Below are 25,882 nucleotides of genomic sequence, written 5' to 3'. Positions count from 1 at the left end.
CCCCCACAGCCCTGCCAGCGGAAGCCATGGTTGACTCACCGGGTCACTTGGCTTCCAGAGGGGGGACCAGAACGAGACCTCGGGAGGCAGGACCCCCAGGCTCTGAGCTCTCCCGTCTCTGTGCAATGAGGACACTGTCTGCCCTCCCTGTCCGGCCTGGACCCCTTCCTGTTACACCAGCAGTGAGGATCCGGCTAGGAGTCCCCAGAGGAGAAGCAGACTCACAACCAGTGTTTGGCCTTCTTCCTTCTCCTCTTAAAGAAGGCATAACCACTCTTGCCTCGCTGCATTCAGTGCTCTAGGAGAGGTTAGGGGAGGGGCCTGGGGCCTGAACTGCAGGGTCATAATAAAGGGGTGGGGAGAGGGGAGGGGAGGAGAGGGTCTACAGAACAAAGCACACGGTGATTGCAAAGCTCCCTCTGCTCAACACAGGACTGTGCTATGGAAAAAAGTACCAGGAGACGTCCCTACTTCCCCCACTTGATGCCCATCGCACTTGCTTCCAAAAAAGCAACAAAGATCTTCCTCCAGGACTTGTTCCCAGAGTCACCAAACATACACACAATACTGCTGTTTGGCCCAGGCTGTGGCTTCTCGGTGCTCGGCTCGGCCCCATGTGAGAGACATGACGGGCTGGGACCCGGCAGCGGGTTAGACAGGAAAGGTCGGGCCTCAAGTTGCCAGGCTCTGCACGATCCCTCCTCTGCTGCCAACGAGCAGCATGGACCCGGTCCAGTAGCTTAGCTTCTCCCTGCCTTCGTCCTCTTCACCTTAAAAATAAGTGAGTGGAGCAGAATGCCCTTTTCAGCTCCAAGTTCGGCAAGGACCTGTATGATGCTAAGTAAAAAGTGGGTATATGCGCGTAAGCACCAAGGAGGGAGCATGAAGAGCTGATGCTAAATTTTCATTTTAAAGCAAGACGTTGATTGGGCTCCCAAAAAAAGAGGTTGTCTTCAGAGGACACACCCTGGGGCCCACCACTCTTTAGGAAACCCTGCTCCTGGAGCAGAACTGTCCCATCTTGTGTTTTCATAAATAAAAGTAGGACACAGCCAAGCTCGTTCATTTTCCTATTGTCTGTGGCTGCTTTTGTGCTACAACAACAGAGGTGAGTAGTTGCAATAGAGAAGGGGTGACCCACGAAGCCTAAAACATCCACCTCTGGCCCATCATGAGATAGGCTTGCCATTCCCTGCTAGGGTGGGTCAGTGGGTGAACACAAGGAAGGAAACGACTCTCAACTGAGAGTCGCCTGGGTGGCTCAGTTGCTTGAATGTCTGGCTCTTGATTTTGGCTCAGGTTGTGATCTCAGGGTTGTGAGATCGAGCCCCGTGTAGGGCTCTGTGCTCAGCAGGGAGGCTGCCACAGGATTCTCTCTCCCACCGCCCCTCCCCCTGCTTGCACAAGTGCGCACTCTCTCTCAAATAAATAAATAAATACTCTCAGTTGAGATCAGGAATACAGGCCTGGGGACATCCTGGGCAGAGCAGGCTGCCTGTTTCCCATTCCAAATCAAGGTATAGCAGGATAAGGACCTGGTTAAGAACCCTTGAGTCCCTGGGAGCTCTGCCCAATGACCTAGCAACCCAGAGACAGACCATCCCCAAATCACCCGATGTACATGCACAGAGACACATACACGGGCACAGGCAGTCAGGCTGAGGCGGAGAGATATTTTCATCCTAAGTGTGTGACACTGAGAGGTCCCAGATCCGGCTTCCAGAAAGGCATCCACCTGACCTGAGCAGGCTGTGCCCTCCCCTGCAGAGTCCCACGGTTCGCCCACTCCCCTGTGGATCTCTGAGCTGAGATCAGGGTAGGAGAGAGCCTCAGGCCTAGGAGCCGGGCCATTCCCTGGGAAGAGTAGGGAAAGCTGGTTGCTGGCAAACACAGCCGACCAGGGGCCCTGCAAACTCCACTTAGCAATCTGCTGTCTGCACAGCCACTGGGGGAGCGGGGGGGCGGGAGCAGGAGGCGGCTGGGGCTGTGTGAGGGAACGAGGAGACCAGGAGAATCAGCACGGGTGACATCAAAGCACCATTTAGCCTCTACTCCTTGTGTTCCTCACAGCCCCCTGAAGCTCCCCAGGCTTGGGCGGCTCAGCTAGGGACTTGGAGGGTGCTCCTGCGGCTCCCCGTCCTCCTGCAACCTCTGGAGTGGGCAGGCCCCCTCCGCTGGCCCCGGCTGGCAGTCAGCGGCATATCAGCCCTGAGCCCCACCCCAGAGCTGCAGCGTCCACCTGCTGGCGGGGGGCTCTGATGTCCTCTCCTTACTCCCCATGAAGCCATCAATCTGGTTTTTCACAGGTGGTGCAGGAGGGGGGACACAGAGTCTTCTGATGAGTCTTCAGCCTGTGGCGGCCGCCCGAGGCTATGTGCCACGTTCCCCAGCTCTGCCATTATGCATCTTGTTGTAATTGCTTTAGAATGACACTCATCATGTTCTATTTTATCACCCAATGACAGATCCCTACAGATAGGGGAAGGAAACACACTCACACGCTCGCTCCCTCGCTTGCCGAGGCAGCCAGACTGCAGGGACAGTTAAGAAGAGTGATGGTGCAGGAGCTCCAGGAGCTGGACTCTGCCCACTTGCCCACACACAGAACGTGTGGTGCTCCTGGCCCTGGGTTCTGCAAATCTGCACATCAAGGGGGGCGGCCAGCGGGGGACGGGCTGCCTGCTCTCCAGAAGCCCCTTCATGTGCCCCCAGCTCCTGCAAACCCTCCGTGAAACCTCAGCCTTTTCTGCTATAATTACTCAAGGGATGAAGGCTTCTTTTCAGGAGCAAAAGGCAGCTGTAAGCAGAGAAGCAGAGGTGGAGGTCTCACTCCGTGTTTACGTGCTCCACCTCTCAAGAACCCCGGGGTGCACACTCCCCCCGCCCAGCCGCCACCCTGGGTCTGTTTGTTCCCTTGCTCCAGGTGCCTCACCCTACCCTCTACTTGCCACCTGCACCAAGCAAGGGCTCTCTCACTCCTAAAGGCCCAACAGGGCTTGGAAGCTTCCAGAGCCCCCATGACCCGCGTTGTAGGCACTTTCACTTTGCTCACTGGCTCCTGCTCTGGGTCCAGCAGGGGTGGGAACATCTATGTTGTGTCCTGACCGCTGCCAGGGAGTGGGGCAAACCCAAGAGATCAGCAAGCAGCAGCACACAAACAGAAGCCTCTTCTGTGCTGCTGCAGTGCCTGCCAGGTGCTCCACGGCCTGTAGTGAGTACCAAGTAGGGCACCAAGAAGGAGCTCCTTCCCCAGAGTGCTGAGGGGCAGCTGCAGCTGGCTGTGCAAGAGCCCCGTGGTCAGAGGGCCCCTGAACCCTGGCCGCCTCTGCCTCACCCACCCGGGCCAAACTACCGCACACCCCACCACCAGCACCTGCCTCCTCCACTAGAGCTGATGTCCCAAAAGGCCCCACACATCCACCAGGGTCCCACCTGTCCACAAACATTCAGGGCTTGATATCTGGGCCCAGAGAAAATACCCCAAAGCTCAAGATCCCTTTTTGGCTGAGGATGCTGATCCTGAGAGCATTTGATAAAGCCCCACTGAGCCACGGCTTGCAGCCCCCATCACCCTCCGCGTGGACAAACTGGGTCTGCCACTGAGCAGTGACACCACAGGAGACAGAGACCAGCCGGGACCACGTCCTCCCTCCCCTCCCCACAGGACTGGTCAAGTCCAAGAGGATCCCCAAAAGCATGGACACCCCTCCCCCAGAAAGTAGTCAGGGCCCAAATGCTGGAAGGTCCCTGGGGAAAGGTAGGGCTGAGGTGGGCTGGGGGGACACCCCTGTCAAAGCCCCAGGCAGAGGCAGGGGGAGAGGCTTGACTGGACAGACACAGCTAGGGATGTAGAGTGCCTAACTGCAGGGGACAGGCTTTCTCTGAAACCCCCTCTTGCATTAAGATGGGAATGAGCATAGGTCCCCAGGCACAGGGGAGTGAATAGAACAGGGTGTTTCCAGAGCACCTTCTCATGGGCACTCATCTTTCTATTTCTTAATGAGGAGCCCGAAGGGAGCCTGGGGCCTAGGCTGGGGCAGGGGTATCAAGTGACTGGGGGAACCCCATCCATATGCTGGCTTCCACACCAGGGAAGGCCCCTAGATTGTGCCCCACCTCCTCCTGCCCCTGCTAGAGCAGCGGAGCATCTGCCCAGGAGACCAGGCTCCCTCTTGTCCTCAGGAGGAAGGAGGTGATGCTGGTGGGGATGGGGGAGGCTCTCTCTGTCCAGGGACCTGAGCTACAGTCCGGCCTACTTTGCTGCTCCCTGGTCCTCCAGCCAGGAGCTGATGGCCAGGTTTCTGGCTGGCTGCAGAGGCCTGTCCCCCTGCATTCATCACATATGCAGTGGGCATCCTCAGCTTTCCCTCAGAAAGCAAACACTGATGCCAAGGAGGCCATTGTGCTCCAAGTGGCCCGGTCACGGCTCCCCCTCCCCCCCATCAGACCCAGTTGGCATGATATTTCCTGGTCTTTGTTGAATGTGTCCAATTTCCTGACCAAGTCCCTGATAAATACTTGTTTTCTTTATTCACTCCAGGCAGCTCTGAGCAAGAGGAGGGTGGAGGTTGGTTTGATGGAGATGGCTCTCTCTTTTGTCTCCTGTCTGAAAGCCAGGCCTGACCTCTGCTCAGTGCCTCTGCAAAGGCCTGTCTCCTTGGCAGCTGTCAGCAGTTACCAAGGTCCCTCCTCATGGCCACCCTTTGCCCTATGGTGCATCTCCTCTCCCCCTCCCCTGTGCTGCATCGAGGCATGGGAACCAGATAATAACCGAGGGAACTGGGTGTTTTAAGGGAGGCTGAAGGAAGACATTAGAAGATCTCATGGCATGGAGGGAAGAGCACTGGCAGGAAATAAAGTGATCTGGGCTCCAGCCTGACCTTGGCTGCTTGCCTGCCTGATATGGGGGCTGTCATCTCAGTTTTCTTGTTTTGAAGACACTGGGGGCTCAACCTCTTGGCCTGTGTGAGTGGTACCCACGGAGCTGAGCCCTGGCGCAGCTAGTGTCCCGCTTCCATTCTCCCTGCCCTGAGTCTCCCTGGCCCGCGTTGTTGGCACACCATCTGGTATTCCTGGGCGAGCCAAGAGTTATTTACCAGTGACAGTGCTGTTCTTCTGGGTACCCTCGCCCACGTGCAAGGGCAAAGGAGCCCTCCAAGCCCTCACACTGGGCATTCACGTGGCCAGGCGCTGGACTAGGCACTTCCTAAGCAGCATCGTTTCTAACCCTAACAGCAATCTTTATCTACCAAGAGAACTGTGGTCTGCAGACAGCCTGCTGGTTGGTCATGCAGTGAGAGAGTGGCAGAGAGTGGGATGGAACTCAGGTCTGTTTTTGGAGTTCACGCTCTTTTGAACTCGCTCTCCCCAGCAGGGGCCTCTTTGGAGGAGCCAGGCCCCACCTCCAGCAGCAATTCACAGTTTTCAGGAATGAACAAGCCTATGGCTTCCTTCCTTTGGGCTCAGGATGGGAGAAAGCTGGCATGTCACCAGAGAGGAAAACCTACCCTCTTCACTGCCTTCTTCAACCCCAATCAAAACAGCTGTACCACTCCATTACATCCCACAGTTAGGGACTTGAAGCCACGGCCTCTGTGTTGGTATCATGAAAACAACTTGGGCATTTGACCAGGATAAGGTCCTTGTGGACCATCCTCCAGCCTGTCAATACATCTCAGTTTATCACCCACTATAAAGTTGAGTCCACATAGCCCACACTAATGACCCTGTGGCAGGTTGTAAACATGCCCACCAATTCTTCTCATCCTTTTGTATTCACATCCCTGTGTAATATGACATTGTGGTTCCTCCCATCAAAAGGCAGAGTCGATTTCTCTACCCCTTGAATCTGGGCTTGCACACGTGATGTGCTTTGGTTGTCGGGACATTAGCAAATGTGACACAGCAGGGGGGAGGGTGAAAAATGCTTGTGTTTTGGGGTTGACCTCTCTTTTAGCTCTTGGGACCTCGGTAACCTGCCACCAGTTGAAGGATCTGGCCTAGTCCACTAGATGATAAGAGACAAGAGCCAGGTCATCCATCTCTATTGCTCCAGCCAGCCACCAGGTGTGCAAGGCCATCCTAGACCATCCATCCCCAGTTGAGCCACAGCTAACCAGAGAGGTCAGCTGAGCCGGCCCAGGCCCAGAGAACTGCCCAGCCAACCCACAGAGTCATGAGAAATAATCAGTGTTTATGGTTTAAGCCTCTAGTTTTCTGGTGCGGTTGGTCATATAATATAAGGGAACTGATATGGAGTCCCACAAAGGAAGTGATGAAGATTATCATGAACACCACAGCGACAATCTAGTGTAGTGGTCAGTGGCAGTGGGAGACAGAAGTCCTACTTTGCCACGGAATGAGTAACTTTGATGAGTGATTTAATCTCTCCGTGCCTCATCTATATAGGGAGGAGAATAATAACACCTACTTGACAGGGCTGTTGTGAAAACCCAGTTAATTAACTGCAGAGTGCTTAGAATACTGCCTGGCCTGCTACACAAAGGGCCTCCCATCATTATGATTAGAATAGACAGCCCTTCCAAGGTCCCAATTGTCAGAGTCATTCAGAGCAAAGGGGCTGCTAGCTGACCTCCAGCTCCACGGAGGGCTAACGTGAGGTGGTGAATGGGCCCTATCACCAGGGACAGAGACTGGACCTCTCAGGTAAGCCTGCCTGACAGGGAACCTTGAGGATGCAAAGAAGGTTACAGGGAACCTGACAGCCAAACGGCCTTCTGGGGCTGAGAGGAACCCAGGCAGGCTGTACCGTCTCTCCTGCTACTGCACTGACACACACACATATACATAGGATTTGTTTTCTCTTTTGAAAGTTTTCCCGCCTAAGCAAATCCTCAGCTTCCTTTCAATCATCTGACTGCCCTCTTTGAGGCACTATCTCGGAGGTCAAGGGGCAATCAGTCCTCCACAAAAAGAGAGAAGAGGACTCATCCCTTACCTCACTCCTTAATCCCACCCCACAGTCAGCATCTCTGAATTGCCTTCTTGTTATAACTCTATTGCAATTCAGCAGAAGGAGGGAAACAGGCACTTAGGTGCCATTATGGCTGTCTGGGCTCCTGGCCAGGGCTGGGCAGGGAGGCCGGAGGGGCCAAGACTCTGCCTGGACCACAGTACTGAACTTTAGGATTCTGCTGTCTTCCCTGGCTTGGCACATGGTGCTGGGCCACAGCAGACTGCCACTGAGGATGGCCCAGCTGGGACCTTGAGAGTGCCAGGTGGGTAGATGTAAAACCAAGGATTCTAGATTTTCCAATCTGTGGGCTATGGTGCACAGGTGGCCAAGAACTGGCTACAGGCCTGTGGAGCGGTACAGATCTCCTCAGCCCCAGGGTGGCGGGGTAGGTGGGCGCAGCAGAGCCGCTGGGCAGGCCAGCCCCAAAGGAGCAAGGTCAAAGTCGCGGCCGGGTGACCAGACTGAGGAGCACAGATCTACCTAAAGGAAAAAGACCATCAAACTTGGAGCTGAGAAGGAAGCACAAATTCTTGGGGGAGAGACCCTTTTGGACAGAACTGAGAATTTTAGCTGTTATGAGGAGGTTTACACACAAGAATAGAAAGGAGAGAATGGACTCCAGCTCTTGCGAGGCCTGGAAGTGGAGATGCTAAGGTCCCCGCCACGCCCCTGCCACGCCCCGCCCCCGGGGGAGGGGAGCTGGCCGCGGGGAGGGGATCCCTCGGTGCCAGGCCCCCAGAGAGAGCTGCTTTCTTCACCTCGACGGCATCACCCAAAGTGCGGAGCCTTTAACTCTGCCAAGGAGCCTAATTACAGGTGTCCCTGAAGTTCATCTGATTCCCTTTGTCTGCCTGGTGACCTCACCTTCTCATCTCTTTCAGAGCAAGGCACACCTGGTCAGCAGGACAGCCGTGTTTGTTGAATGAATAAAGGAAGCCCAGCAATAGCGGATTCAAATAGCCATCTGCAGTCGGAGGCTTCCGGTTTCCACCTCCACTCCCAACACATTTTTGTGTCGACAGGACTACAAATTCAAAGACTACTGAATCTTTCTGGTTTGGGTTTAATTTTAAACAAACTGGTCTCTGGTCTCTCTGGTTTAATTTTAAACAACACACACAAAAAAAGATTCTTAACTTTTTTTTTTTTACAACAGAACACACATACCTTTTTATCTACACAAGCCGCCCACCCCCCCAGCATTTAAAATAAAGTTGCTCTTATCCTATAACATGAGTTTCATTAAATAATCCTGCCACACCAATGAAAGGCACTCATGTCTGTGGGCAGAGGGGAGTTTTACAGATGCTGCCTGAAAGATGGCAGGATTTTTTTTCTTTGTATGTTTGAAATGTCTCATAATTTTTTAAAGTAAAAGATCTCACATCTTCATTTACAAGAGGTCCCCATAGTAGTCAAATCCATAAAGACAAGATCCCCATCAGGTCTCTGAGTTCTCCAGGTACAGAGTTACTCTCTGGGAACAAAGGGTGGGTGGGTGAGGGGTCTATGTGAGTGCAGGAAGCCTGAGTCGTGGCTCAGGATGACGCTTCTGCCAGGGGAGAAGAGTCACCTCTCGTAAGCCAAGCTTCCAGGAATGGAGGCACTCCAGATGGCAGAAAGAGCACAAGACCGAGGGGTTGCCCAGGCCAGCAACAGCCTAGGGCTACACTGAGAATCCCTCCCCACCCTTGCCAGGAGGCCTTCATATATACACACTCATCAGGCACGCATCATGAGCAGGGTGCCTGTTTCTGAGCTCTCTTCCAACTTTTTCATTTTGTCTGGAACACTTTCCTTTTCCAGCTCTCCAAGCCAACTTCCCCGTGCAGCATACACACAGGTTCTATCTCTTCCGTGGCAGCTGTAGGTGGAACGGATCTGTTGATCTCTGTGGCCCTGCCCTATCTGGATAGGAAATGGCCCAGAACTATGTGCCTCACCCCAAATTGGGGCACATCTTCCCCCACCTCATGCTCTGGAATGCATAGACCTTGCACCTGGCTCATCATCCTGTCCTACTTGGTTTAAAGGTTTCTCTGTCATTTCCTTTGATGACAGGTGTGCAGGTGCTCCTCGCTGTGTCTGAAGTGACCAGGCAGGGCCTGACAAGTAAGGGATGGGCCACAACCTGACAACTGAGCCCCTTCTGCGTGCCAGGCACTCTGCTGGGAGCTGGGGTCTGGGACCATAGTGCCTGCCTTGGAGGAGCAAGGGCTACCTATGCAGATGGAACTGTTTACCAGGCTTTCAGATGGTGGTGACAGAAGGCACAGAGCACCCCCAGGAGAAGACTCACTAACCTGGCCCATTTCTGCCAAGCTTCCCCTTCACTGCCACCACCTGCTGCCCGCTTCTTAGTTCTTGCCTTCTCTTGCACATTGGAAAGAAAGCCCACAAGATGCTCACAGCCAGAGAGCCCACACGTTGCTCACCCTCTCCCCAGTCCTCTGTGATCATTAAATGGTTGGTTTCATTCAAATACCTCAAGGTAATGTAAGCCATGCTGCCCACACAAATGCCAATAGCAATATATAGATTTCCCTGTGTTCCCATGGGGAGCTCCTGTAATAAAGTAATGGGAGTGGAGAAGGCAGGCTCATTTCCAGACCCACAGGATAATAGGGGAAGAAAAGCAAGCTAGAGATGGGGTGGGACGGGAGACAGTGGAAGGGGGGCTCCTCTGGCCCCAGAATCTACCCATCCATGCTGCACAGGCCCTTGGGGAGTACTCACTCCAAAGGGTCTGGTTTAGAGTTCTTTTCACCCGTGAGGCTTCCATTCCCTGAAGGGCTTGCATCTGCCAGGGTTGAGCCTGGGTCACCCTGAGGCTGTGCCAGGACAGGTGTCCCAACGTCTTCTTGCCAACCATAATTATAATTGTCTTGCAGAACAGTTTTCTTAATAGAACCTTCTGGGTTCTAAAAGCCCCCACCCTTCTGGGGCATAGAGAAAGCAGGCTAGGTTTCAATACATAGAGAAGGGTGGTGATCACTGACTGTCTCCAAAATGGAATGAGCTGTAGTCAAAAGGGTAAACGTCTATCTCTGAAGGTTCAGGCAGACCTGTTGCCACGTGCCAGGGAAGCTGTTGAGGGGGTTCCAGCCCTGCAAGGGGATGGCAAGCTAGACTCTTTGTACACACAAGACTTGTACAGTTCAAGCAGCTGTCTGATGGTCCCACATCTTATGCCTTCCCCTCATTGGCCCTGCAGAGAAGCCCTGGGGCCCAACTCATAATTCCCCCGCTCTCTCCAAACACAGTACTGTGTGGTTGCGGGCTACGGACCTTGACCATGCACATCATCCTAACTCACCACCAGGCACCCTGGAGCTTTCTGGGGAAGTTTCCAACTGGAGCCTGGACCTCCCAGGCTCCACCGCAGACTTGCTTTTCTGGGGTCACTTTGGCCAGGAACTTTTTAAACTTACTCCTTTTTGGAGGTGAAGAAAGGGAAACAGGAAGGTCTCCAGGGCCCCCACCATCCATGCCAGACGGTGGCAGGGGCAGGGGGGTGGGGTTCTCCAGGCTAACTGGAACTAAAGATCGGTTTTCCTTCTAAGAGTGAGAGGCATGCACCTTGTGGAACTGTCTAGGAGATGAAAATGCACTAAAATTCAACTCCTCATCATTCAGAAGATGCTGAGGACCAGAGGGAGAAAGTAGCTTGCCCAAAGTCACATAGCCTGCCCAAACCGGCCCCACGACCCACGTCCCCTGGCTCCTAATCCAGTGGTCCTTCCATTGTCCTAGGGAGGCCCCCTGCCCCAACCAAAGGATTTGGTCAACCCACTGGGCCAGCCCAGGCATCAAGCACCTAACTCTGAGCATGAACGCAGCAGCCTCTGCTCTTCAGATGAGATGATGACCTTACATGGAAATATTAAGAAAGTCAAACACAGTGTGTGGGGTGGGGGGTGAGCATGACGCTTCATCATCTCAAAGCCCTGACCAAACTCTGAGCCTGGCAACTGGACTGCGGGAAAATGTTTTATTAATCGACACAATGCCCTTTTGCTAGTCCAGAGAGGAGTTTCTGCTGGAGAGGGGAGGGAGGAGGGGGAGACGAGGGAACTTTGGCTCCAAAGACACAAGCCCTCAAGATATAAAACTCCGGGGAGAACTTCTAGCAGCATCTGCAGGCAGAAGAGAAACAGGCCAGGGAAGAAGGGAAAAAAGAAAAACGAATATTGGGTCACATATGGCAAACTACTCTTCTTAATGTGTCATGTGGAAATGGCATGAATAAGGCAGAAGGGGTCCAACACTGGCCATCAGGAGGCTGGCGGAGGGCAGGGTGAGCATCCCAGCTCATGAACACTTGCCACCCGCTGCTGTGATTCCCCATGGAGCACGGGTGCGAGGAACTCCAGTGATGGTGGGGCCACCCTCAGGAGCCTCCTCGAGTGGCCCCTGCCCACCCCTTCCCCAGATCCTCAGGCCACACATCGCCGTGTGGGGCCTGGAGCCCAGGGACGTGCAGGACGGTTGGCCTGCGCTCTGTTGCCGCGCTGTGTCCCAGGGCTCCCCAGCAAAGCGGCTTCCCAGGGTACCCAAACTGTGTGCCTGCCCCCCCCACTCCCTGCTGTGTCTCCAGGGCACCAGGAGGAGCCGGTGACTGTGATGGGCTGTGATGCCCAGGCCTGCACACGAGGGGGCGGGGTGCTGCCAACACCCAGACCACCCAGAGGACACAGCACCTGGGACCAGAATCTCTCCAGAGGGGAAGACGGAGCGAGATTTTCAGACTTCATTCTAAAAGACATTTCCCTGTGACATTCATGTAGTATGTGCACATTTACCACTTCTGCACGTCCTCGTTTTTTTTTTTTTTCTTGCACAGATTCTACTATTATACTGACATTCCCCATCTCTCCTTCCTGTTCACCATCACTGGGCCTGTTGGCGGCCCCGTCCCCGCCTGTCACCTGCAGTCATGTGTCTGTGATCCCCACTGGCCTGGTTCCCCCACCCCATCCCCAGTGACTCTGATCTGTCCTCCACCATCCTGTGTCTGCTCCTTACGCTCACGACCTCTGCCAACAGGCCCGAGCGTCACCGGTCCAGGCACAGTCCACACTGGGGACGCTGTGTCTTCCTCCCTCCACCAGAGATGGAGGCTGTGGAAGGAGGCTTCTCCCCGTGGCCTCCCCGAGGGACATGTGGTCGTGAGGGAGACAGGCCCTGCAGATCGGACCAGTGCCCTTGGGAACCCTAGCTCCTTGGTGACTGAGGGGGGCTCAGAGCAGGCCCTGCGTCCCCTCAGCCTTAAGACACAGACAACAATCTACGTCTCCTATGGCTAACAGGGGGTTCAATGAAGAAATGCTATGAATAACTTCTATCTAGGGATGCCTGGGTGGCTCAGTGGTTGAGTGCCTGCCTTTGGCTCAGGCCATAATTCCAGGGTTCTGGGATTGAGTCCCAAATCAGGCTTCCCACATGAAGCCTGCTTTTCCCTGGGCCTTGGTCTCTGCCTCTCTCTCTCTCTGTGTGTCTCTCATGAATAAATAAATAAAATCTTTTAAAAAATAACTTATATCTTGCACAGTACCTGGTCAAAGCTGGATTCTAGAAGCTAGTACTGTTATTGTTGTTATTGTTGTTGCTGGGGGGTGGGGTCAGTGGTCCCTTGCACCCATGGTGAGCCTGCCTCTCCTCCCCGGCTCCAGAGAGGACAGCAAATGGCCCCACCACCTGGTGGGCACAGCGACCCCAACGAGACTCAAGCACAGCTACTGGGTGATCGTTTCTGTCAGGCCTCTCCTGGCTCCTCACCAGGTGCAAGCGGCACGTCCACTCTAGAGAGGCCAAGGGACTGTTCCCCTGGGCCGTGACTCCTCATGTCAACCCGGTGGCCCAATCCGCGCCCCCCCTCCAGCCTTCTCTCTTTCTTCTCAGCTTTTACTTCAACCTCATACATTCATTTTGTGGTCCGCTGCCCCGGTGGCAATGCTGGCCCCAGAGGGCTTGTCCGGCGCAGCCTCCTCTGCCGCCAGCACGTGGTCTGGCACGTGCAGCACACCCACTATATTTGTTGAATGACCAACTGAAGGGGTCAGCATGCGGAACTCTTCCACTACAATATCTCAAGGGCCGGCTGAAATGCCACCTCCTCCTAGAAGCTGGCTCTGACTGCTGCTCCTCCAGCTTCCCCTCGCGCTACCCTCTGCTCATACCTCTCGCCTTGCTGAGTGCAGAACCTGAGCTCTGTGTACACAAAGCATCTCTGTCGCTGGGCCGATGCTCTGTGGGAAGCAGTAGACCCTGAAGAAGTCGGAAGACTTGGGGCTGAACCCAGTGATGCCAGTACAGGGGAGGAGATGGGACGAGGTCCCTATATGATCAGCACCTCAGTCTCCCCAGCTGTAGAATGGGACCCTAACACCCCCTCCCCGGGGTTTAAGTTTGCCCCGTTTTCTCTTCATCACCCCCAGGTCAACCAGGTCAGAGTCTTGCTGAGACTCAGGTCACCCCTCAGGTCAACCACAGTGCGCTGCACACCTGCTGAGTCACTGACCATCACCTCGCCTCAGGCCCAAGAGATGCCTCGAGAGGGGACAGGCCCAAGGAGGCTCCTGGCGATGCCAACAGCACGTCCGGCATTCCTCACAAAGGCCAAGATGAGAACGAGGGGCAGTGGCGGCACCTAAGTCCCCGGAGGCCCTGCTCAGGTGCCTGGTGCTGGAAGGACGGGGCTGTGCCACCACAAGTTAGTGCCACCCTAGGCAGGCACAGACGCCAGCCGTCCTGTGACCCTAGGCCCAATCTATCCCACCCACAAGGCAATGTGAGGTTCTATTATTATTATTATTATTATTATTATTATTATTATTATTATTTTAAGCAAAGCCCATAAACCAATTCTGCCTTCCTGGGTCAGAGCTGTTTATTTAATTAGCATCGCAGGAGACTAAAAGGAAACCTCGTTTGACTCAGAAAGCCGATACAACCCTTTGGCCCAAGCAGAGATGTGGCATGACAGGGAATACCCACAGTGTGCCCACGAGGCTCATCATGGGGGCACTAGCGTCCTAGGAGGACACACAGTGCCGGAGATCTGGGGCCTGTCCTGTTGCCTTCCCGAGGCTTTTCCTTGGTAATGCCCACTCCCTGCCTCAGCCCAGCCCAAAGCTGCCTCCCGAGCTCCATTCTCCAAGTCAAGCTCCACACCCACCCTCCTACCTCCCTGCTGGCTGCCTCAAGGCTACCCAGGGTCAGCTGCAAATACCCAGGGCTCAAGGCCAAGTTTATGGTCTCTTCCTTTCCCCCACCCTCCTACCAGACTAGGTCTCCTCTGACATTGGCTGTCTCCCCAGGTCCCATCACCCAGGCTCATGATTCTAGAGCTTGTTTACACTTCTCTTCTCCCGGATGTCTTTCCATTTGACCTCTTCCTGTCCCTTGCCACCGTGACCATGACCGTCCTGCATCGGGCCTCCCTCGCCTCTTTCCCAGATTGGTCTGCTGGTGGCGCGCACCATGGGCAAGGGTCCTCTCTTAACATTCGTCCAGAGGACAGCTCCAAATAAGTCCTCCTAATCACTACAACGCTGGGACACCCTTTGTGGCTCCCTGACACCTACCAAACCAATGCCTTGGCCTAGTACATAAGGTCCCCTGGCCTCCAGCAAGCCTTTTGTTCCTGCTTATCTCTAGCCCTTCCCCTCACATGCCCTAAACACCAGCAAAGCAGCCTTCTCGTTAAGCTCCCAAACACTGTGCCCTTTTGCAATTTACTTGGATTTCCCATTTCCACATCTCAAAATCCTACCCACTGTGGCCGGACGAGTTGAAATGTCACCTTTTCCGTGCAGCTGATCATTCATTCATCAGCAAATATTTATTAAGCGTTTATTCTGTGCCAAACACTTCCTGATCGCTCCAGAACACGCTCCATCCTCCCTCATCTGCTCATAAATACGCTCAAATCCCCCGCTGCATTGTCAACTTCTTGGGGATGGGATCAGGGGCTTATTTATTTCTATCTCCCCAGGACCAACTAACAGGGTGCATCACAAACACTAGGAATGATATTTGTTCAACTGAATCAAGATCTATGCCATCTGTGGTTTTAATATCATTCAGTTTTTAAAACTCCCCTATTTTTTTTTCTTTCTCTGCTTAAGTATGCATGACCAGGAAAAAGTAAGAATAAACTAATGATATTTCTCAGCAGCTATAAGCCTGTAATCGTGGTGACCTCTAAGTTATCTGTAACATGGGAACCGTAACGCCAGAGAGAATCTCCCCACCGAAGTGTAAAAGCATCACTGCCATCAGTCTTGGACATTTACTATACAGCGTCGGGGAGGTGACTCGCCTTCGTGAGTCTATGTGGCCAATCAGGGTGGTATCTGTCTCTGCAGTCATGATAGCTGGCTACGGACAAGGGCTGGAAGGAGACACAAAGAGGCCTTGTTTGTGTGTGTGTGTGGGGGGGTCCAGTCCAGGATGGACCATCTGCCCTATGCGACCTCGGGGCGGAGATTGGATGGTCACGGCATCACGGTTACTTGGCACGTGTATGCACAGCGGGGGCTTTGGCCCGTGTCTCGCAGACAACTGCAAGGGCAGAGACATCCCCCCCAACCCCAGCAGCTGGCTCAGTCTGGGGTCAGTCGCTGGGGCTGAAGAAGGTTCTGGGATGGACAAGGGCTGTGCTTCCAGTCTCACTGGCATTAGGATGGTGCTTCGCAGTGCCACCAGGAACTGCTGGATGCAAATCAAAGAAAATGAGATTTGCAATTCTGCACTGATGGCCAGATAATATAGGGGGGCAAGTTCTCCTCTTCCACTTCTGAGGCAACCAAATATCACATGGGGTGATTCCGCAGCTGCATTCGTTGGGGGAAAATTGATGAACATTTCATGTGTCAGGGAGCTGAATCCCAGAGAATGGAGCCAACCTCCTAGAAAATGGTTTCTTTATATAGTTCCATCCATTTATTGTTTGATTGGACTTTCTGTATATTAAATTCAAGCTGTTCTGCTGCTCATGGGTATTATGATGCGTTGGCTCCGTGGGAAATAATGAAGGTGATGGGATTTTATGGCATCACATTACAAAGGAGGCGTCCCCAGCCTCATCCATCTCTCCATCAACTAGCTTGCATGTGAGGTGGCAGTTATATTAAAACGATTTTTCTGATTCAGTTTAATGACACTCATTCCAGTCCTGACACCCAGAATATGATTACATGAGCTAGATGCAATCTCCCTCCACCCGGTCATGGTCAGCAAAGGCTGAGTTATCTCCCCTCCCAGGCCCCTACCTTCCCAATCACCCGATGTCTGCATCAGAGGGAGGTGGGGGCCGGGGACAAGAAGCCTCGGTTCTGGCCTGAGAAACACAGGCTGGATGGGGGCACGAGCCCTGGACTCAGCCCAGAGGCTGTAGAATCCAAGCCTTCTGGCCAAGAACTTTGGGCACTTCCAGGCACCAAGGTAACGCCTTCCTTCCTGTCACAAACAAATCCCCGTTAGAAGTTGGTCTGAGGTACCACAGAACATCCCTACCAAAGGAGCTGGTAGGGGGCTGGTCTCTACTTCCAAAAAAGCAAAACTGCTTGGATATCACCAGAGGACGAACATGTAAGATATGAGTACAGTATCAGCTTCTTGGAAGGAGCTGCTTGTGTTCAGGACCACCTGCCCAAGGACAGGCTGGGAGCCTCTCAGCAAAGTCTCTGCTCCTCTCTCTGCCCCAGAGAGATGGGAAGAGGAGGGGGTCAGAGCCCTGTGTGGCCCAGGCAGGAGCTCCCTCCTGGACAGGAGAAGCACGAGGACTCTAGAGGTTCCTGAGGGGTTCCAGGCCTTCCCTGAGGAGAGAGAGGGCCAGGCCACTTTTATTTACTATTTTCAGGCAGAATAATTGCTGCTTCTCAGGAAGAATCATGTTTGTATTTACGGGTGTGTTTAAAGAGGGAAATCCACACAAAGCCAAACAGAGAGAGAGAGAGAGAGAGTGTGTGTGTGTGTGTGTGTGTGTGAGTGAGAGAGAGAGAGAGAGAGAGAGAGAGATTGAGATTGATTTTGAGAGATTTGGGAGGAGAGCTGTGAAATGGGCACCAGCCAGAAAATCCTCTCCCAGAAATTGCAGCGATTTGACTTGCTGGCCTGGAAGACCAATCTAAAGTAATGGTTCCGGTGTGAAACACCCAACGTCTCCTACCCACCCATGTGCATCTCTCTCCCCAACCTGCAGCCCTGACACCCTGCCCACCCCTCTGTCTCAGCTGCTATCACAGACACTTGACTTTTCAAGTGGCCTCTGTCTCCCTTTCTGAGCCAAGACTGTGCCCTGTGCTGGTGAGCAGAGTGCCCAGCCCTTGGCAGGTGCCTGCTATATGCTGCCTGTGTTGAAAGGAAACCCCAGGGGCACCTGGGTGGCTCAGCCGGTTAAGCTCTGACTCTTGGTTTCAGCTCAGGCCATGATCTCAGGATCATGAGGTCGAGCCCCACGTCAGGCTCTGTGCTCAGTGTGGAGTCTGCTGGAGATTCTTTCCCTCTCCCTCTGTCCCCCCCCATTCACATACAATACATACATACATACATACATACTTTTAAAAAAGAAAGAAAGAAAACCCCAATTCAGGTACAGATGTTCCTGCTTAGGGGCAGCCCAACCAGGCTTTCAGTCATCCACTTTTCAATTCATGCTCTGATGTCCGCTCAATCCACGCTGGGGTCTCACTGCCCTAGGCCTTAGAGCCACCATCCTCTTGCAAGAGGCCTCTTCTTGTGAAACACTTCTCCCAGGGATGGAGGAGGTGTTTGGGACCATGTCATCCTGGGCCAGTCCTTGCTCTGGGAGCTGGTAAACACTCCAGTGCTGGCATGGGAGAAGCAAGACCCGCATGGCTTCCTGTTACCCCTGCCTTCAAATACATGCACAGTCTCTCAGTTCTCCCCTCCTCACTGCCAGCACCCTTGGCCCATCATCCATAGCCGAGACTGTGATGGTAGCTCCTCCCTACGAAGCATTCACTACCCAGCAGCCAGAGTGAGCCTCTACAGAGTTAAGTGAGACCAACTCGAAATTCTCCAGTGGCTTCCCATTTCAGGCACAGAAAAAGGCAAAGGGCAAAGTCTTTGATCACAAGAGCCCTGCATGAGCTGCTTTCCCCATTACCTCCTTTACCTGGTCCTTGCTTCTGCGACTTGACCATTAGGACCTTGTAGCTATTCCAAGAATAGCTCACCAAGGCCTCCCTGCCTGATGGCCTTTGCATTTGTTGTTCTCTTGGCCTGGAATGCTCTTCCCTAAGCTACGAATATCCCTTCAGGTCTCTGCTCAAATACCACATGAGCTCCTGACATAAAATACCAGCTCTCCCCTGCACCACTACCTTCCCGCACTCAATGCTCCCTGCTTATCGCACCATGCACGATTTTTCTCTGTAGCATGAACTGCTGCCTCCTGGAATGTAAATACATTTGTTGACCTCTTTACTATCAGGGCTCCTCCACTAGAATGTAACCTCCACAAGATCAGAGATTATTTCCTTCGCTGCCATATTTCCAATGCCTGGTGGCTACTCGATAAATATTTGTCACATAAAAAAATTGAATGGGGGAAAATTTCATGGCCAGGGGTGCCTATCTATGGCTCCCTTCCTGCTCCTCCCTGGCCCCAAAGTCTGCAGCAGGAAGGATGGCCAAGTAGCCAAAAATAGTGAGGGACAAGGGTTTAGACTTCTCATGCAAGAAAGGCCCCACCATGCTCAGGCTGAGGTCAGAACTAGAGAATGCCCTGCTTGGCCTCCCCCTCTCCAACCTGCCCACGAATGGATATTTGTCTGACATGGTCATATAGCTAGCATTTGGATGGCACTTCCATTGGTTCTTAAAATGGCCAGGAGATGATCAGCAAGAGAAAACTGAAGATAGGTAAACGGAGGCAGCAACACTATTTGGTCGGACAGATGTCTAGTAAGACCCTGACTTAGACACAGATCATATAACAATCTCTGGGTTAGAGACCCACCCTTGAAGAGCTCACATCCTGGGAGAAAGACACGTGAGCAGATCAAGTTAATAAAATACGGCAACTGACAAGACAGAGGTACATACGGGCTGCAACAAGAAGCAAGAGGAGGGGCACTTAGTACACCCTGGTACCAGGGGTGGGCAGGAAGACCTCCTGGAGGAGGTGGTGTGGGGCTGAGTTGTGAAGGATGATGGGAGTTAGCCAGACACAGAGCAGTGTAAGGGGTTGTCTCTGGCATGGCGGGAAGATTATGAGTAAGGCCTCTTTTTCTGACGCTTGGTTTACTGCTCTTCCCACCATCTCTTGTTTTGGTTCAAAGGAAGAGAAGTGAATCTCGTTCTATTCATTCTGTCTGGACTTCACACTGGGCTGATACGCAATCTGGGCACTTTGTTTTCACAGGGCCTGGTGCACAGTAGGTGCTGAATAAATGTTGAATGAATGCGAGCCTCCTTGTTGGGATGTGGGTCTGTATCTTCTCTTAGAAGGTGCAGCACCAGAGAACTGTTGGTTAAGAAGTGTCAAGTCAAGAGAAGACCTGGGGTCTTTCATTCCCATAAGTGTGCCCCAGCCAGATCCCCATGAGCCAGGACATGGCACTATCCAAGCAGGCATGGTTGGCTGGTGTCCCAGGCCAAGGCATGTGGGAGTTGGGAGGAGGGCTGGTGGGCCCCAGAGGCAGTGAATGAAGGTACAGCCAGAATTTGGGGAATTGAAGGGTTAACCAGATCCCAGAGTGGCTCCACTTCCGGCCCCAGGGTGGGGGGTGGGGGGACAACCTGACAAAATGCCCTACTCTGTGATGTGCCTGCATTGATTGTCCAGGCCTGGTTCTCAGGCTCTCAGAACGTCAGGCAGCCCCCTTCCAGGATTACATTTGAAAGGGAAATGCAAATCACCTGGAGGCTGCTTCACGCTTGGAAGAAGTAGAAATCGATTCTGTTTTCATTAAAGTGATTTTTGGACACTGTCAAAAGCTCTCTCATCTCAGGGCATGAGGTGACAGATAGGCTGCCAATCTCAATTACATAAGCCAGCTGACCCAGCAGCAGCAGGCCCTCTTACCAGAAGCAGTGCTGCTCTGTGCCCTTCCGCAGCCCCAATCCCACTCCCCAAGTTGGCCAAGAGAGCCTCATCCTCTCCAGTCTTGGCATCAGCCCTCGATGGTTCTGGTGGGTGCTTGCTTGGGAGGCTCCCTTCTCCACGCTGCACCGGAGCCTCACCCACAGACTGACTCAGACAGTCTAAGCCAATCATGATGCCAGACAAAGTCAAACAAAATTAAGAAGGAAAATCTGCTTTGAAAAGTCTACGACCTAGAGCACCTTCACGACTAGGTATGTTGGTCTTTTCTAACCTTGGGAGCTCTGTGTTACCCCTTCCTCTGTTAACTGAGATAATGGAGGATGTTATTTATAGCAGCAATTATGAACAGGAGCTTGTGGGAGCTCCACCGTTGAGGGGACATACGGGAAACACGGGCTGGCATGTGGGTCTTCCCCACTAGCACAGGAGGTGGCATGGGTAAGCCATCCATGACCCAAGGAGGCAGTTGGGCTATTATTGTTCGGTGTGCTTAAGGTATTTTGAGATATTAAATAAACAGCAATAATTGGTTCCAGAAGATTCCTCCCTGGAGGACACCTGAGTAACTCATCTGTGAGTCCTAGGAAAGCAGGCAGCAATGGGAACCAAAGTGAGGTGGTATGAACGCCGCCTGGCTTGTGGGCCCTCGGCCCGGCCCCACGACCTGTGAGTCAGCTCTCTGCTGCAGAGGAGCTGGAGACAGCTTCCTGCAGACTGAAACCAGGGCAGGCTCAGGGCAGGGAGGGTCTGCAGACAGGACAAACTAAGGGTCTGCTGGGAGCTGCTGGAAGAAGCTGGACAGAACGTGGAAAGTGGCAGCAAAGTGGCCCTCGGTATCCTACAGCCACCTGAGGGCTCAGACGCCAGCGACAAGTCAGAGCAAGAAGCTCCGAGAATGGTTGAGGCCTACAACTGGCCTATGTGAGTATTTTTAGGACAGGAATCAGCCAGTGGATGGGGAGAAGTTTCCAGGGCCAAGTTGGGAAAGACTCCAGAGGAGGGCAAGAAGACTCCCACCATGGCCTCTGGAATAGATGCTGTAGAGTGTCTCAGGGGGTGGACCAGACACTGGCTGAACCCTGACCTCCTCTGCCCCCTGGGGTCCGGGACTGGGACAGAGAATGGATCTCAGGTCCACCCTAGAAAGAGGACCTGAACACACTATCAGCCCTGGCAAATGGAAAAGGTGCCCATTCACACTGACAGATCCTTTAGAAAGCATTCAACCGCGCCCCTGCCATGCACAGCCATGCAATGAGCCTGCCATGGCTCCAGCCAACTTAGGTCAGGGTCAAAGTAGCCCCATCCAGCACTGAACCACACCAGCCAGGATGGAGGGGAAGACTGAGCTGCTGTCTCATGACTTATCTGAGGTTAAGGAAGACCCTGCCAGAAGAAGGCTCTTCTCTTGCTCATTCATTTCCCCTCCCAGAGGCTAGACGTTTTGCTGCCTGGGGAGGAGCAGGGGGAGAGGAGCCCATGGGGCCACCCGTAGGGGGAGGCAAGCCACTCTCCATGGAGATGCCCTTTCCATCCTCTCCCGCAGAGCCCTCTTGCTCCCAGCCATCCCCCACTCACCCCTCATAAAGCAAGTACAAGGCTGAAACTGCCAGTCCCCTGATGCAGGCCTGGCCCCTTGACCTACAGGGTAACTGCTAAAGGAGATCAGTGGTCTCTGCAGCGACAGTGAAACAGTGGATTTCACCAGAAGTGCTGCCACTCACTTCAAAGGCAGCATTTAGATCAGCCAGGTAGACGTGTTTTGTTCACAAACTCCCTGTGTGCCTAGGACAGTGGCTGTAGCACCCACCCTGCTGATGCTAAGGGGTGATATGACTAGAATAAATCAACACCCTGAGGCTACAGTACAAAAGAAGTAACCCTGGAGGTCTGCTTTCTCCCCACGGCCCCAAGGGTATGGGGACCAGTGGGGTGATGAAGGAACGGGGAAGGGGCACTGCAGACAGACAGATGGGCACTGGAAAATCAGCTTACCTTACCAGCTGCGCGACCACAGAAATATCCTTGACCTCTCTGAGCCTTGCCTTCTGCATCTGCAAGGTCGTATGGCATTTTTCCTACCTCACAGGGCTGTGGCGAAAACTTAGGTGGATAATATATGCAAAACGCCTGGCACATTGCTAACACATAGTAGACACACGCATGCTCTTACGCTAATAATGAAAAGTAATAGGCAGCCCCTGGAATTTCCAGCAGTCTCCTCTGAAATGATCTCATTTGAACTCTGACATCCATCCGTCTATCCTGTTTTATCCACACTGCAGTCCTGAGGCATCGCTCTGGTGTCCTGAGTCCCATCAAAGGGCACGGGATAGTCACAACCACATTGGAAGCATGGCCAGACGTCCTAGCCAGGGGGAGGTCCCCTTCAGGAAAGTGAAGGCATGGGCAGGGTCAGTCTCAAGGGGACCAAGGTGATCCTTCTCCTCCTGACACGGTGGCCAGCTCCCAGACCCTTCTGTCCTTAAATATCCCACTATGCCAAGAGGCCCACATCTGCTGCCTACGTCCAGAGACAAACCCAAATGACAAGACGTCCTCACCCACCCCGGGTGTGTGTGGCTATTCGGACAACTGTGTGTGTGTTGGAAAGACAGGAAGGGGCAGGATTGCCTGTGTCAGACAGCCCAAAAGCAAAGGGAACGTCCCCACCAAATGTGGCGGTGACACCCCTTGCTCCCCCCCCCCCAATGTGGCACAATGACAAATGTAATCATCTTAAAAGGTCCCATCACCTGCTCAATCATCCCCAAGAAGCACACACAGCACTATGGAAAAACTGACACCAGCACCACAGGGTGTCAGCCAGGAAAAAAGTTGAATCACCAGGACACCACCAACCAAATTGTCAAAGACCAAATAAAAAGCCTCATGAATTCTCCATCAGCAATATAACGCTTCCTGGCGTAAGCAAATACAGACCCAGCACGTGAATTGTAAAGGGATTTTGCATTAGCCTCAATGACTTCCAACGGCCGGAGCAGAGGCCCCTGAGAAGTACGCGTCTCCACACAGCTGCCTTCGTGGGCCCTAATCCTGTTAGGGTGAAGATTGCAATCTGCTTCCTGGGCCCATTTCTCTGATGGAAAGCTTCGCACACCAGCACCATAAATACATTTCTGTGACCTCAGCCAGAGAAGGGACCTCGGGGAAGGTGGAAGAGATGGAGTCACCTGTCGCTGCACCGAGGGCCTCCCCCTCCCTGCGAGGCCGCTGCTGCTTCTGTGTCTGACCACATGATGCATTTAGACCATCTCACAGTCACCCAGGTAGGCCAGGTCACTCAATCACAGAGGCAGGCCGGGAAAGCCAGGCTGCTCCTCCTCCAGCAAGAAAAAACAAGCCAGGTGGCCCGCTCCGCAGAAAACCCAAGTTCAGAGTCACTTAGAGAAAGTCTGCTCAAAGATACTGACCCCAAGAGCATGTGTGGCAGTGAAGAGAAGTCAAACAAAAGAGAAATAGCCTGCAGATACATTATGGACAAGAAACACGGGAAGGATCCACAGGGGGTGTTCTCGGTGTCTCCCGTTAATGGAAATGGGTCCCTTCCTGAGGACGCGCACTGAACTGCTCAGTATTTCTGCCCTCCCACCTGCTGCCCGGGCCCCTGTGCCACCTGGGGGCAGCCCTTCACAAGCACAGATGTGTACACGAAGGCAGTAGTCACCACTCACTGCACCCCACACACGCACAGAAGGCATGGCCGGAAAGACACGTAGTGGCTTAATTTTCCATGTTTTATAAAATGCATGCCCCACCACCCCCTCCCCAAAAGAAAACTCAATTCAGAGCAAGCTACTGCCCCCAAACACATCCCTGGTGTGTCTCCCTCTCTCTGATGAGGTGACTGCCCTTGCTCCTGCAGCTTGGACAGGCAACTCCATCCTCCTCTGCTGGATCCCAACCATCCCGAGTCTCCCTCCCACAAGACCTCCGTCCTTCCATCCACCAGCACAGACTCACCCCAGGGTGGTCATGGTGACAATGGTGTACCAAAAAGAGGCAGGGATGCTGGTGAACTTGCTGGCGGAGGAGCCCTTCTCGGCATAAAACATCACAGTGGCAAAGATGATGATGGCCATGGTGAGGGAGAAGAGGAGGAAGCCAAGTTCGGAGGCACAGCTCTTGAGCGTGTAGCCCAGGATCCGCAAGCCCTGGGAGTGGCGCGAGAACTTGAAGATCCTGAAGACACGGAAGACCCGGAGGGTGACAAAGGCGCCGGACACGTCTTCGTTGTTGGTCATGACCAGGCCGATGTAGTAGGGCATGATGGCCACCACGTCGATGATGCTCATGACACTGCGGATGAAGCGGTAGCGGCTGGGTGCTGCGAAGAGCCGGAGCAGGTACTCCACGGTGAAGATCATGACACAGGCTGTGTCTAGGCAGAAGAAGGCCACCGAGTAGCGCTCTCCGCACGGCAGCTCCTTGCTCCCGGGCACTGTGCCACACGGCACAGTCTCCACCACGTTGGTGATGACTGACACGGCGATGAAGAAGCCCGTCACATAGTAGAAGACCAGGGCTAGCGTGCTGGTGTGCGGGTTCTCGAAGGCCCGCCACATGGTCTGGCGGAAGCTGAGTGAGGGCATGGACTCTTGGTTGTTCTCTGAGTCGTTGTCGTCCATGAGCCGCTCGGCGTTCTCCCTCTTGCGGTCCTTGTACTCCTCGTAGCAGCAGTCACCGATGATCTCGGGGAGGATGCCATAGAAGGCCAGCTCATCGTCGTAGGCCGAGATGCACTCGTAGCGAGGGTAGTGCAGCTTCCCTGTGCGGTAGAAGTTGAGGACGCAGCGGAACACCTCCGGGTCCCGGTCGAAGAAGTACTCCTTGGTGTCCTCGTTGAAGAAGAACTCCTTCTCCGTGCTGCCCAGCAGCGTGTCAGGGTAGCGCTCCAGCGTGGTCCGCCAGGTCTGGAACCTCCGGCCACTCACGTTGAGGACGATCAGTTCATCCTGCCGTTTGCTCTTGTCAGCAGGGGCGAGGGGCATGGGGCAGTTGGCCACCGGCATCCACCCGATGGCCGCCGCCCGGGCGAAGGGCAGCCAGGCCGCCACTCCTGCTGCCATGCTGCCTCCCACTGCCGGGCCGGCTGCCGCTCGAAGGCCTGGGGCCCCGGCGTGGACCTGGCTTCCGGACTCCTGGGAAGACAAAAGGGGAGAGTGGAGAACCCGGTGAGTCCCGCGGCTGCTCCCACATAGGGAACAGGACGAAGGGAAGGGCAGCCACGCAGCAACTCAGCAAGAGCCTTGAAGGCTGGTGAGCAAACCTGGGCCACTGCTGTGGGGAGGGACCTGACTCCCCGCTCCCAACACACAGGGCAGTAGGGCAGGGTGGCGTCACCGGGTGCTGTCGACAGCCCAGCAAACTGTCAGGTTCCACGAGGGCTCAGGAGCACTTGGAAGGAAGGACTTTTTCGGAGGAAGAGGTGGGAAGGTGCGGGCAATAATCAGCTCTGAAAGGTTATGGCGTTATTACGAATTTAAATCGGGAGAGGGTAAATGAGTTCTCATTAAATGAATTTAAAAGTGGGATAAACACGCTAATTTTTATTTCACTCTTCACCCACCAGAGTAATCAGGGATGGGGGGGTGGGTGAGGGAGAGTGGGTAAACACAGTGTCTGCTCCTCACTGGTGAGCAGAGGCTGGGCCTGCCCCATCCGGAAGGTTCTCCGAGACAGCAGGTGAAGATGGTAGGCCCGGAATCCTATTCCCCAAGTCCCAAGGGGGGGGCCGTCCCTGGTAGGGTGACACTCTCCGGGACCCCTCGCAGCCTGGCACCCATTCGTGACCCTTGGAGCCAGGA

The 25,882-nt window shown here is 53.9% G+C and overlaps 1 protein-coding gene across 2 annotated transcripts in view; it reads right to left on the bottom strand.

The window, feature by feature from the left end:
* Positions 1-25,144, bottom strand: part of KCND3 (potassium voltage-gated channel subfamily D member 3) — a 190,474-nt gene extending 165,330 nt beyond the window's left edge. For both annotated transcript variants that reach the window (XM_055312161.1, XM_055312160.1), the window contains exon 1: positions 24,039-25,144. In XM_055312161.1, the coding sequence (XP_055168136.1) occupies positions 24,039-25,144 (1,106 nt within the window). The remainder of the gene's footprint in view (positions 1-24,038) is intronic.
* Between the last annotated feature and the right edge of the window lie 738 nt (positions 25,145-25,882).

Source organism: Nyctereutes procyonoides, unplaced genomic scaffold (assembly GCF_905146905.1).
Source record: "Nyctereutes procyonoides isolate TBG_1078 unplaced genomic scaffold, NYPRO_anot_genome, whole genome shotgun sequence".
Lineage (NCBI taxonomy): Eukaryota > Metazoa > Chordata > Mammalia > Carnivora > Canidae > Nyctereutes > Nyctereutes procyonoides.
This window is presented reverse-complemented; position numbering and strand designations above follow the sequence as displayed.